General features: G+C 37.0%; 1 protein-coding gene across 2 annotated transcripts in view; it reads right to left on the bottom strand.

Moving 5' to 3' along the window:
* Positions 1-10,739, bottom strand: part of Pect (phosphoethanolamine cytidylyltransferase) — a 44,028-nt gene extending 33,289 nt beyond the window's left edge. Inside the window, exons 1-2 of one of the 2 annotated variants that reach the window (XM_065222921.1) lie at positions 10,638-10,736; positions 10,262-10,554 (exon numbers count right to left, since the gene is read on the bottom strand). In XM_065222921.1, the coding sequence (XP_065078993.1) occupies positions 10,262-10,317 (56 nt within the window). In that variant the 5' untranslated portion in view covers positions 10,318-10,554; positions 10,638-10,736. Of the gene's footprint in view, positions 1-10,261 lie in introns of both variants that reach the window. The other variant, XM_065222928.1, reaches the window with a different exon arrangement.
* Between the last annotated feature and the right edge of the window lie 4,370 nt (positions 10,740-15,109).

Here is a 15,109-nt window from a genome sequence, read left to right as displayed (position 1 = left end):
AGGCCAAAATTAAAAGCTACATGTCGAAATGATAGAATCTTTCCTAATCTCACATGTTTTCAAATGTATCATATATTTCTGTAAACATATTTTTAAAATAGTGGAGCAAAAAGGAGCAAAATTTGTTTATGGGAGTGGTTAGAAATACTTATAGGGAGAGATGGGCGAAGAAAATGTTTTGAGCCAAATGAACTGCTAAAATCTGAGCCAATCGAACATTCCCATTTGAATTTGTCCGAGGATTTCTTATTCTTACTAGATTATATTTAAGAGTATTGCAATCGATATTCAATCACATGTATGTTTCGTGTGCTTCTCAAATTCAACTAGTTTTTGGAATCAAAAACAAAATTCTAACTCTATTGATTAATTGATCTTAGTTGGTTAATTAATGGCACCAAGATATGTGCAAAATATTGCAATGCAATCAATTATTATTTTGCACGTAAATCGAATCAAAAATAAAAGTCATGTGAAATGCTGGCTTCTAGCAAGGGTTGCAAGATAATTTAGGTACAAATCCCTGCCGCCTATCTCTCCCTTTTAGTATTTCTAGTGTAGTTCTAGTGTAGATAATGCAATGGGCATAGAACAATAGGCAACAACAGGCATTTCTAAAAATGCTCATTTGAATATATTTTTCAAATTTTACATATTCTAATCTTGGTTCGTAAACATGTTTACTGATCCCCGTTGTGCTATGCAAATTGAAATATCCAAATAGGTCTACATTAATAAACTAGCATTATGATAAAGTACTACGCAGTAAGCTTAATACTAAAAAATATGAGCTAAATACATTTAAAAATTGTGATAATTATTTATTTGAAGATATTTTTCGAAAGCCGATATCTCACTTTCAATATGTCTGAGGTCTTTAATGTTTTCGTGTAGGACGTCCCGTTCAAAAGATAGATTCGAGTGTCACCTATGCAACAGGAATACGAACTTATTGGAAACCACCAAAAACTGGTTTTTCGCGAGGGGGACGACTCTATCTACGATGCAGAAAAGAATGTGTTTTACTGTGGCTAGCTGAACGCACGCTGAGTAGATAGAAGGAAGATTTATGTCGATTTTGAAGATTTCCTGCAAAAAGATGAAGCGCGATGCAAGTAGATGCGAGAAATGAAAGAATATTTTTTGAAGATGGATTCGCTAGTGTGAGCTCTTTTGAGCATCTAGAATTGAGATTTAGATGTGTCGCCTCCCTCGACTCTTTGTAAACTTAACAACTTTGTCGAAGACTGCACATCTCTAGGATGCATAGGGCGCAAGCAGTTTTGGCCTCTGTACCGGGATTATTGTCCCATTGTACTACGGAGGAAAAACTTCAAGGTCTACCCGATACAATACATTTTCATTTTTCAAGTGTATACCTAGAGAGATTCCAACTTTTTTAAGCCCCGAAGTTAAAATCAAATTTATTTAAAATGCTTAGCTAATAAAATAAATGCATTTAAAAAGTTCTCTCTCATGTGAGATATGAGGAATTTTGAAACCATCATCATTTCGATAGTTCTTGTGTTCACCACTAGGGTCAACTTTTAATCGCGAATAAAATCCGTTTTGCCAATGCCTTGGATAGGTTTGTTCCCGTACTTGATTTTTTGCTTTTGCTGTAGTTGCTGTAAGAAAATAATACAGGAATTCCCGATCTACGCGATGAGTGGAGCCGTCTATTCACTGCCATTTCTCAACACTCTTTCAACCAATTCAAGAGCCACATGTGAAAAGGGCATACAAGCTTTTTGTAAACAAACCTTTGTGTGCCCTTTTCTCGCCAACCGAGGGTCGCCCACGCAAACCAACATCATCGGGAAGGGGAAAGCTTCCCCTACCCGCTAATGTGGGCACAAGAAGGTTTGTGTACAAAAAGCTTGTATGCCTTTTTCACATGTTGTTCTTGAATTGACCTGATTTTTTGTATGTGGTTAGGGTCAACCACAAAAAGTCAGCTCAATTGGTTTAAAGACTGTCGATAATTGGCGGTGGGTAGACAGTACCACCCACCGCGCAAATCGAAGATTCCTGTATTATTGTCTTACCAGCAAAATCACCAAAGTAAGTACGGGAACAAACCTAATATTCTTGGCCATGCACCAACAAACTTTCCCAATTGAACCCCCGTTTGTGCTCGTCAGCGCTCGGTTGTTGTGCATCGTCCGATCCGATGACGTCTTTTTCTGCGTAATGTACACTTTGATTTAATCAACAGCCACTTGATGGAAAGTTGCAATCATTTACACTGTTGTCCACTTGTATGAGTAGGCTCAGACTATTAACGACGACGTGCAGGGATGAGTGAATGGCAAATTTTGCACGATGAAACTGTATTCAGACATAAGCGGAGCGGAGCGGGATGTGCGTTGGTAACTATAGTACTTTTGTCTCTCTCACATCAATGCATGGTTAAATCAAAAAATACAGTACGCGGAAAAAGACGCCATCGGTCCTGACGATGGACAACAGCCAAGCGGAAAAAAGTGAGCGTTGACGAGCACAAACGGGGTTCAATTGGAAGAGTGGTACAGGGCCAAGAATATTAGCCCGCCAACGAGATTCAAGACATTGGCCAAGCAGTGATTTTATTTTTGCGACGATTGGCAATGTTGCGGCTAAATAAATGAAGTTTTTTGTTTGTTTACATGAAGAGGCTGAATATGAAATGAGGTAAAACGTCCCAGGGTAAAACCACAATAAAATATTCCACAAAATTTTACTCAACCCTCTTCAACTCGATATCGAGGTAGTTAAGGCTGTGAACTATTTGCCGAGTTAAATTTAGACTGTGTTCCATTTGGTGCATTTTCACTTAAATTTGACACTTCGAAAATAAATTATGCTGTTCGAAAATTCTTCTCTTGTTGATCGTCCGATTTTCGAGAAGGTCAAAATTCAAGAGCAAATTTTCATTACGTCGAATGTAACAAAGGTAAACAAAGTCGAGCTATCAGTGTCAATCGATTCTCCTGCTATTACACTATATACTGTCCGAATATAGGATCAAATCCCATTTTTAAATTTATTTGCCAGTCAAATTGCTTTTTGACGTAATCACCTTCCGATCAAAATAGTTTTCGATGTTACTTAAGTCACCCAATTTCTATGGAGATGCCGTTTGACTTAAGTAACAGCGCTGAGAAACCCGTGAATAGTGTACGTTCGTCGTTTCGCTTTCTCATTATTAAAGTGAATAAATCGAACTGTTTGTTGCTAAGATGATTTCGGTAGTCCTAAAATGATGGATGGGCTGCACGTAAGGAGACGTAATTGATAATTCTCCCGAATATCCTGGTAAATACACTTTGACTTACGTAACAATAGGTGCCACCAAACGACGTATAATAACTTTTGACTCAAAAACCAGTATTTTTTAGCATGAAAGCTAGCGATTTGCATTTGTATGATTAAAACCCTGCTAAATATGTTAAACATTGCTATCACTATGAGATTATATGTGTTTGCTTGGAAATAGGAATAACTTTTCGGTCATCAAAACAAAACTTTATTTTTTCTCGGATTGGTGCGAATGTTACTTAAGACATAATGAAAATTTGCTCTTGATATTGATTAGAACAGCAGGTTTATTTGAAAATTTTCCATGTGTCAAATTTAACTGAAAATTCACCAAATTCACAGCCTTAACTCGTGGTTTAAAGTGACATTTCGAAAGTTTTTCTTATATTCGAAAATCCCTGTGTTACCGATCGATCGGTTTTCGAGCAGAACTCAGCCAGGGTTGTTAAAAGTTAACTTCTTGTCTGTCAGAAATAATCACGCTCTGATAGCAGGGTTAGCAAGAAGTTAAAGTTTGACAATCGTGATTGAATTCTTCTCCAAAACCGGTAGATCGACAGCACAGGGATTTTCGAACATAGAGAATAACTTTGTCACTTTTAACCACGAGTTACATTTAAGGCCATCGTTCGGACATTTTGAGCCGTTTGTCTGTGATTTGGATGGTTTTCCAGGAAACGTCCCGAAAATCCTGTGAAGGAAAGCGAATATCGGGAAACAAATTCCGTCCGATTGTAGCCAAGGATTTTGTTTTCCTAGTGGGGTAAAATTTGGGTGGAAAAGTGCATTCAACTTCAAGTGGTGTGCTTTTTCCGGGAAAGTGGCATTTCCACCCAAAGAGAATATGCACGTGAGTGTATATGTGCGCGCAAGGAAATGCAATCTTGCGCCTATGTTTTCCCGGGAATTTCCCAAGAAAGTATACCATATTTTTATACCAGGACATTCTGCAGACTATGCACAACATGATGGTATACATAAACATATGATTTTCGAAAATTTGTAGCATGGTTTTTCAATTTCCAAACCATGCGCCAAACATTCTCGCTGTAAATTCGTCACGGACATAGTAAAGAAGCAATCAGCAATTACGCATTTGTTTTACCACGTTGCCACATTTTCTTGTTCGTAGGTCCACGAGTCCTTTTTCGCTAGTTCGCTCATCATATCAAATTGATCAGGAATTCTTCCGAATGTCAAAAATTATATCGAAGACCTACGACGGATCCGAAATTGAAATTGAGATCTCCATATATTCTTTCATCATATCAAACTGAACAGGAGTTCTTCAAAATCTTATCTTATCTATCGAAGACCTACGACTTATCGGGAATTGAAATCGAATCCTGCATATTCCCTCATCACATCAAATTGATCATTAATTCTTCCGAATAATCAGAAATTATATATAAAACGTATGACTAATAGGAAATTGAAAATGAGTTCTCCATATATTCCACCAACACATCAAATTGATCATAAATCCTTCTGTAGACATTCGGGCAGTTAGAATATATTTCAAAATACAAGGATGGTCAAAAATTCTTCCAAACTATCAGAAGTTATATGGAAACCCTTCGATTGATTGCAAATTGAAATCAAATTCTCCATTAATTCCTTGATCATATCATATTGGAATTATAAGGAATTATTTCGAATAATAAGAAATTATATCGGAAAATGAAATCGAGTTCTCCATATGTTCCCTCATCACATCAAATTGATCAGGATTTCTTCCAAATTATCAGAATTAATATCGAACACGTATGACTAATTGGAAATTGAAATTGAGTTCTCCATATATTCCATCAACATATCAAATTAATCAGAAATCCTTCTGAAGAACTTCGGGCAGTTCGAATGTATTTCAAAATACAAGGATGATCAGGAATTATTTCGAAATTTCACCGAATTATCAGAAGTTATATGGAAACCCTATGACTGATTGGAAATTGAAATCGATTTCACCATAATGTGTACCCTATGTACCATATCAAAGTGTTCAGAAATTCTTCCGGATTATCAGAAATTATATTGAAGGTCTTCGACTAATAGAACAATTGCAACCAAGTTTCCATATATATCTCAATCAAATCAGGTTGATCAGGAATTCTTTCGAATTATCAGAAATTATAAAAAAAAAAAACTTCCTGATCAGAAATTGAAATCGAGTTGTCCTTATGCCCTTACCATATCAAATTGATCAGGAATTCTTTCGTGTGACCAAAAATTGTATCGAATACCTACGAATGGTGGGAAATTGAAATCGAGTTTTATCAGGACATCTTCCGAATTATCAGAAATTATATCGAAGACCTACGACTGATAGGAAATTGAAATCGAATGATCCATATACACCCTAGCAAAGTGATAATGAATTCTTCCGAATTATCAGAAATCATATTCAGGGCCTTCGACTTATAGAAGAATTGTCATCGATTTTTCCATATAGGTATATCTTTATCATATCAGGTTGATCGGCTATACTTCCGAATTATCAGAAATTATATCGAACACATACGGCTAATTGGAAATTAAAATTGAGTTCCCCAAATATTCCCTCATCATATCAGATTTATAAGGAATTCTTCCGAATCAGCAGAAATTATAAAAAAGACCAATTACTGATCGGAAAATAAATTCGAAGTCTTTGAATATTTCCTCATCATATCAAAGTGATCAGGAATTCTTCCGAATTATCAGAAATTAAATCGAAAATCTACGACTGATCGGAAATTGAAATCAATTCTCCGTACATTTATCACATCAAATTGATCAGGAATTCTTGCGAATTATCAGAAATTATACCTAACACGTATGACTAATCGGAAATTGAAATTGAGTTCTCCATATATTCCATCAATATATAAAATTGATCAGAAATCCTTCTGAAGACATTCGGGAAGTTAGACTGATTTTAAAAATACAAGGATGGTCAGGAATTATTTTGAAATTCTTCCAAATTATCAGAGGTTATATGGAATCCCTACGACTGATTGGAAATTGAAATCGCATTCTCCATTAGCTCAGTCGGTAAAGGCGCAGCTACAAAGCAAGACCATGCTGGAGGTGACTGGGTTCAATTCCCGGTCCGGTCTAGGAATTTTTCGGGTTGGAAAATTTCTCGACTCCCTGGGCATAGAGTATGATTGTACTTGCCACACAATTATACTAATGCAAAAATGGTAGCAGGCATCGAAAGCTCTCAGTTAATAACTGTGGAAGTGCATCTAGAACACTAAGTTGAGAGCACGCAATAAGCTAATATGCCATAAGCAATAAGCTTGAAATGCGAAGAAGAAGAAGAAGATTCTCCATTAATTCCCTCATCATATCATATTGATCAGAATTTTTTACGAATTATCAGAAATTGCATCGAAGACCTACGACTGACGGGAAATTGAAATTGAGTTTTCCATATATTCCATCAACATATCAAATTGAACAGAAATCCTTCTGAAGATCTTCGGGCAGTTAGAATGTATTTCAAAATACAACGATAGTCAGGAAATATTTCGAAATTCTTCCGAATTACCAGAAGTTAGTTGGAAGCTTTATGGCTGATCAGAAATTGGTATCGAGTTCTCCGTATATTTTTTTATCATGTCAAATTGATCATAAATTCATCTGAAGATCTTTTCAGTTAGAATGTATTTCAAAATATAAGGATTTTAGGAATAATGTCGAGACCTTCAAATGACCAAAAATTGAATCTACATCGTTTGAATAGTATCCCACCATAAAAGAATGATCAGGAATTATTCCAAATTCTCCCATCATATAAAATTCTTTCGAATCATCAGAAATTATATAGAAGCCTTACGGCTGATCAGAAATTTTTTCTCCGAAACACTTTTTATTGTAATTCTGGTTTATTGTAAGAATTTCAATCACATGAATAGTGCATCGCAATTTCATAAAAAAAAAATAATTAGGAAGTCATTATCCAATCTTAATCTAAAGAATTTGAGCGTGTGTGGGTGACAACAAATATAGCAGGTGAAACTTTTATATTCGCCACAGATTATAATTGTAATATTTTTATTGAAATATTCTTCCAAATAGCCGAATAAATAGTATCTTAATTTCCTCCTGAAATTAAAATTCATATCTATGGCATTTTCAATCAACGCATGCTGATTTCATTCATTTCTGATTCAGAAAATGAGAGCATTCTGCTCGCAGTCATTGGTGTAAATGAGACATTGCAGTTTATTTAAAAAAAAAATGTTTTCTTAGGACTAAACCAAATAAATCAAGTAAAAATCAGCAGAATCGCTTTCAAGATTTTTTACTTAGTCTAGTCACCCGATAAAAGCGCAAGATGTGAGTCTATATAAAACACATATGTTATGGTAAATATAATTGGCTAGCGCAACTTGATTATAATTATAACGCAACCTACTAATTTGGGCATGTTGTAAAAAAATTTCATCCTTCCAACGAATGGATTTTTTTTTTATGTTTCCATCATCAATTGACAAAAGTTATTATTCTGGGGTATTTAATTGTGCGAAAAAAGGGCATAAAATGAAATCTCATACTCCCAATGCAGATGCAATTTTTCGGTGAATCTTTACATTCTACTTTCAAAAAACTCATGGGCTCTTTAGAAAAAGCTTGATACTGTTAATAGAATTGTACACCATATTCTTGATAAAATTCTCAATTTTTGCAAACATCTTTTTTTTTTTGGAAAAAATAGAATGTCAACTTATTTTTAGTTATCTTACGTTTCTCTTCTACACACCATACTTGGGATGATAAAACATGAATGGAATGTATTCGAAAATCAAGAACATTACTTGTATCATATAATGAAGTTATAATTCGGTATTGCAACTCATAATTACCTGTTTATAACACATTTATAACTGATGGTATATGATGAAAATTTGCTAGTCATGTGTATCACTGAAATATAACTTATTACTTCCATATTTTAAATAAGTTATATTTAAGATGCATTCATATTTGCTCACGTTTCTAAAACTGACATACGAAAAGATGTTGTTTATAAGGCTAGCAAGTTTTCACCAAGTTTTTTTTTTATAAATATGTTGTAAACCGATAATTGAGACATTCAATACCGAATTATAACTTCAAGATAAACAGCATGTCAGAAAGGTTGAATACTTCACAAAAACAATACAACGGGTCTAACACACACCAATCGTATGGGCTGGCCGAAAACTGACTTGAGAACGAGGGGGCGACACATCTAAATCTCAATTCTAGATGCTCAATAAAGCTCACACTAGCGAATCAATATTCGAAAAATCTTCTTTCATTTCTAGCATCTACTTGCATCGCATATCATTTTTTTGCAGGAAATCTTCAGAATCGCCATCAATCTTCTTTCTATCTGACCAGCGTGCTCGCAGCTAATCACAGCAAAACACTATTTTTCCTGCATCGTAGATAGAGTCGTCCCCCTCGCTTGAGAATTCACTTTTAGTTAAAATTCTCAATAATTATGCAGTTTGTACGACATATTAATTCTACATGATATCGCTATTATTACAAGGCATACAATGTAGAAATTTGTTCATAGAAAGATGCAATATTCCTAGAGAAAAAAATCCCCGGTTTTCCGAAAATCTCCACACTATAAAACTGGTTTATCCACCACCGGAGGGACGACATCTGTCTGATTTAATATTGGAAAATAGCATCCTATCTTATAAATCGATGAACGCTTCAATATCAATATACGAAGAATTGACTGTATTAACAACATTCTTCAAACGAATATAATTTCGAAAAATCATTACAAAGAAATTTCAATTCCCACCGCACGTAAACATTCTAAGGGCGCATCGGGGCGCACCCGTTTAAAATTTCCATCATGCCACAGCCGCGAACCGACGACTTCATCATTAAACACTTTTCTCTGATAGGTGTAAATTTGAATCATACGATACGGGCGCGTGCTTGCTTGACTGGTTGTTGTAGTGTAGTGTCGATGGGGAAGAAGGAAGATAACCGGCATCGGGAAACTGCCATGGGACAAGTAGCGGTACGTACATACACAACAATATTTTTTTGAATTTCGGCGCATGCTTGCTTATTACCGGCCGCGTGGAACGAGATAGAGCGAGAGAGATGTGTCGTACTTTCGTACGTAGACATTACTTGTGTATAATAACGCTGAAGGTTGTCTGACGGTTCCATAGATTTAGAATCCTACATGAAACATAAGACAATAGTTAAAAATATGTCGCATTTTGTATGCAGATAATTTTGAATGTATTGGCCACCTAGAACGCAACGTGAACCCACTGTTTCATGTTGTCCATCACACGCACGAAAATTTCCACTAACAAATCTATGCTCCATTCGAAAGTAGCGTTCGATGATCCCTCAGTAGCAGTGGGCCGGCGTTCACACGGGTCGCTTAAAATGCATCTATCTTATTTTCGAAACTCACATCGTTCGATATCATCTTTCCTACTCATCATCGCGCTTTGAATGCAGAGAGTGTATGAATCATTCACTAGATGTGTAACGAGGGAACGGAGGTACAATCGAATCGATTATTGCTCATTATATTACGTTCCAGGTATAAGGCACTAAACCCTTTTCTATCACTTCTCGCCTGTAGCTAATTGTGAAAACCTGTAGGGCATCCCCGTGCCAGAAACCCGTTTGCGGTACAAGGTCAAGGTTTCGGCTTACGAAATCTTCCTACTTTTCTGAGTGGAAATTTTTAGAAGTTTTTCCTATAGGCAGTGCTCTATTTTCAAAATATTACGATTCGCTGATTCTGAGAGGGAATCTATTTACGGAAACAGTGATGCTGTATCAGAAACATCTATAACTCCTCTGAAAAGTTATCCTTTTCCGTTCACGCCCTTTTACCCTCGCTCGGAAAGTTCCGTGTCAAAGACCTTGAACCATTAATCAATAATATTGTACCTAGCTTAGGTGTATAAAATCCCACTGGGGAAGAGAAACTCACCATCCATCGCCCCAGACTCGGACTTCTTTCTCTGTGCTTCCATTGACGTGTTCCATTCTGGCGGATGTATCAATTCCCCAAACTAGTTTCACAGCTTCCAACAACTTCCAGAAAATCTAACAAGCACCCCTTTGTGTAGACCGGAGTAGAAACTTCTACTATTGCTTCCTTGCTTCACGTATTGTGTAGAGCTCTTCACTTTTAAATCACTTCACCACACCACTTCCAGACGGGGACAGTCAAGTAAATGAGATCCGTTCGGTGCCAGCTGACCGCTTTTATAAAACTGCTTTCTGTTCCTCGCGCGACGGCAGTCAAGAAAAAAAAAAGTTAGTGATAAGAACGTAGTAGCGAAAAAAAAATACTAGGTACACACTTGTTTTCCGTTGCACCGATTGATAATGCTAAACCGTGGGACCGGAGGCTTCTTGTGTGCTCTCTGGATGGATCTATTTGAAGCTTTCTGACGATCTTGATGTTTCTTGCTTGACTGACTGCGGAGGACTGATGAATTTTTGTGTGACGGCGTGTGGAACTGATTTTTTTTTGTAATTGACAACTGGAGAGCTTTGCTGGGGTGTGCTTGCTTCGATTGCCCGCTACTGTAAAAGTTCAATTTCACTGCATGGAAAAATAGAACTACACAAAATTTGGGTTTTTAAAACCCAAATTTGAACTTAGCGGCCTCTCTACCTAGAGTCGGTGTATAATGAGTCACGCCAAGAGTGAAGCCAAGTCTACCTATTGAACTGTCAAACCGGCTACCTATCGTGCAAAGTAAACTAGCATTACGATGCTATGAAAGGTCCACGAAAGGTATTGCATAAAATATAATCGAAGAAATGATCATAAACACGCAGTGGGCATTACATTTGTCATGCGATACGTTTTGTAATGGTCAGTAATAAAGAATTTCTACTATTTTTCGTTAAGATAAATTGACAAAATCACTAATTTAATGATGTACTACAGTCGTTACTTTTTTTCCTCGCTAGAAGTCATTTGAAGTTGATGCAGAAGTCCTCTGTTGCCAAGTGAAAAGAAAGGGAATCTTTCGAAAACCGTGATGCGAGTTCAACTGTTTTTCTCTTGGCGTGACTCATTATACACCGACTCTATCTCTACCGTTTTCATTCCCTTTCACTATAGACTAAAGAGCCTGAATTTATAAAGAGACGACATCTTATCCATTTGACAGGTCTTCTGCTCGATTGGAATGACTTTTCGTATGACTTTGACAGATAGTCGACTGTTCCAATTTTGACATGTCGTCTCTTTATAAATTCAGGCTCTTTACTATAGACAATTCTGACGTTTGATCGTCTTTCTCTGTCTAGCACACAGGGATGAATGGATGGTTTGTTTTGCCACTAATCTGTTTCCCTCTTGTTCGTACTCCTGGATTTTAAATGATGCATTAGTGTGCGCCTATTCACCGTCATAAATCTCGATTGTTGTCCAACGAATGATTCGATTCAACCAACAATCAATACGAAACTATCGATTTGAAATTGGCTCACTACTTGACTACACCCGAAAAAAAAAATACAATGATTTTTATTGTCATTGTAACCATAATATTTACTGTCAAAACATTGGACATTTTTGTCCATTACCATAAAATCACAACGAAATTCATGGTTCATAACAATAAAAATCATGGTATTTGAGAAATTTACAGTAAAAAAGGGGGGTTGTTAAGCATTTTATCAATAAAAAAGCTAGGGGCATCCCTCTCTAAACTTTATATTTCTAGACTAACATTTGAAAAGGGCGTAATTCCAAAATGACCATATCGAGAAAACCGCTTCTGAATTTTGATGACCTAAAAATTAATCCTATTTCACGACTTTCCATTTTCTGGATGATTTTATAAGCTTGACATATAGTTAATAGTGTAATCTATCATCATGCATCACCAAAAACTCAAAAAAAGTTTTCTTTGTCGTGAAATCGAGAAGAAAACATCATACGCCCTGATAATTTCATACATGTTGTTACCCCCCGGATCTTCCACCCTTTGAACTGCCAACACTGGTGATACGCGGTGGAAGTACACCCTCGGGATTTTTTGTTTGTTGTTCCGCCTTGGTTCTTCGTTCGCAAATTTTGTGAGAGTGGAATTACGCCCGGAGATTTTTTGGTCTTCTTTTTGTTCGTTGTTTACACGTGAACTATCAATCGGATGCATTTCAAATGAATCGGGCGTGACTAGATACTACAGAATCAATACGTTTGGCATAATAAAACGATATAATTCGTAGTTCTGGTCCAAGGCGTAACAACCAGATGCATCATAGAGTTGAAAGTAGGAAATACGCCATGTAAGAAGAAACGTTTTTGATGATTTGAAGTGATATTTTCTTCTACTTTTTCGTGTTTATCGAGTAGTTTGTGAACTATTCTCTCTATATGTGGCAAAATATGGTTTGTTTACATTTTGGCTCTTCCGCCACTTTCAAATGTTAGTCTAGATTTCTCGCATTATACTCAGAAAGTTCTTACTGATATCTATGGTACCTGCAAATTCTTAAAAATACTTAAGAAATATTTAGCGCTAGTTTGTTACCTCCGTTGCTAGACAGATTTTATTCGATTATTTAACCGATGTCTTCCGAGAATTTGTGTGTGCGTATTTAGAAAAATCAAGCATTATTTTTTAATTTATTCCAGAGACCATTTTGATTCAAGGAATATAACATTGCCAAACCGATTCACATGCCATTCAAAGGAAGAATAAGGAACTATTTGGAAAGTTACTGTGGAAGAAACTGCGTGTAGAAGCAAATTCCCTGAGCAAATGTTTCTATCCCAAAACCATGTCTCCATAAAGATGGATTTTTCGTCCATTAGATTCTTGACCGTTGGACGATAACATCAGGCCTTTACGCTGATTGAAGCTGAATAAGAAGTTGTGAAAGCTTTTTGCACCATCCGCAAAGCCACATCTCCTATAGATTGCCTCCGAATAAGAAGAGAATCACATTTTACTCGGATTTGGAACCTTCGATGCTCTCCTGCTTAAGGCTTATTAGCATGGACCCAAAGGGTAAGGACCTCTTTCACGCGATTTTTTTTTGGTTCACCTAGCTGTTTTTTTAGTGTACCTGGTGCACCCGGTACTAGAGCAAAAGACAGCAATTTGTACCAGAACAGGTGTCAAAAAGGACACAGACAGCACAACTGCCAGCAAAAGCGCCAGCACCAAAACAAAAATACTATCCCATCTAGTGGATGATGGCACCATAGAGGTAACTCTAAGACCACTGGGTCCCGAAGAAAATCATTATTATTTTTGGCTCACTCAGTACCAGAACAACGGTCCCAAGCAGTCCCAAGCTATTTCACTCACCCCTGCATGTTCTGCATGAATCCACACACCCCTGATGTTATATGTCAAACTTTCATAGCGAATCAAAACAAACATAGTGTAGTAATAGAATTTCAACTAGAATAGGGTACGTTAATCGTTTGCTTGGGACCAATAGGCTACTAAAGTGGTGAGCCAATTTAAAATCGTTAGTTTCGTATTGATTGTTGGTAAGACTGGAAGGTCCCGAAATAACGTGCTCAACTTTTTGGCTCAGCTCTGGTACTCTCTTCGGTTCCAAGCTAATCGATTCACCCCTCGAAACATAGGAAAAACCAATAACCCCTCATTTTATCTGTCAAACTTTCATAGCTAATCAAAACAAACATTGCGTAGTACTAGAATTTCGACGAGAATGGGATACGTTAATCGTTTACTTGGGACCAATAGGCTAGTCAAGTAGTGAGCCAAATTAAAATCGTTAGTTTCGTATTGATTGTTGGTAGTAGCATAGAGGTAACTCTAAGACCACTGGGTCCCGAAGAAAATCATTATTATTTTTGGCTCACTCAGTACCAGAACAACGGTCCCAAGCAGTCCCAAGCTATTTCACTCACCCCTGCATGTTCTGCATGAATCCACACACCCCTGATGTTATCTGTCAAACTTTCATAGCGAATCAAAACAAACATAGTGTAGTAATAGAATTTCAACTAGAATAGGGTACGTTAATCGTTTGCTTGGGACCAATAGGCTAGTCAAGTGGTGAGCCAATTTAAAATCGTTAGTTTCGTATTGATTGTTGGTAGTAGTGTTGCCATGTGGTACAATCCAGTAGCAGTTGTGTTGCCATGTGGTACACTGAAAAATTGCAATAGCAGGTTAGTCTCCAAAGTTTTCGAGCCGCTCCGTCTGTCACTTCGTTTGTGATAGAAACGTCCGAAGAAAGTGTTGATGGGTTCAAAATTTTACACGGTGAGGTATACGAGTGCAATCTTAAAATGCTTTTATTTTGCAAATGGAGCATTTTATTTAAATCTGGTTGCTGCTACAGTTCTAGAAAAGCCAAGGGGTAAGTCACTCAGCACATTGTGCCGAAATTAGATTCGGCACAGCTTGGGCACATTCATCAACACACCTTCGATATACCTTCGGCACACTTTCAACACAATCTTGTAGGCATTGGATTGTTGTAAATAAAATGGGAGCACTGCTGGACAACTGTCGTTGAAGTTGTTCACAACATTACGTGCTGTTTGACTGTATTTTCAGGAACATCCTCTAATTGAGTATACCAAAGGAACTCAGACCAGCAGTTCACTTATAGATCTAAATATGAAATGTAGGTTCTAGAGTGGGCTCAAGAGAAAGAGGCAGTTTGTACCGCATTAGTGCCCTTAATTCAAATAATGCTGCAACGCACACAAAACAAACTAAAGTAGTCTATTCATCATCCTCTACAGTCGGTTTCCAACAACGCTCCCCACCGGATCCAACTCTTTCTGGCCGCTGATAGACCGACGCTTTTCACATCAGGA

Source organism: Ochlerotatus camptorhynchus, unplaced genomic scaffold (assembly GCF_037179485.1).
Source record: "Ochlerotatus camptorhynchus isolate MF236.1 unplaced genomic scaffold, CSIRO-AGI_Acam_v1.1 ptg000015l, whole genome shotgun sequence".
Taxonomy (NCBI): Eukaryota; Metazoa; Arthropoda; class Insecta; order Diptera; family Culicidae; genus Ochlerotatus; species Ochlerotatus camptorhynchus.
The sequence above is the reverse complement of the archived record's forward strand: the minus strand, read 5'-3'. Positions and strand labels throughout refer to the sequence as shown.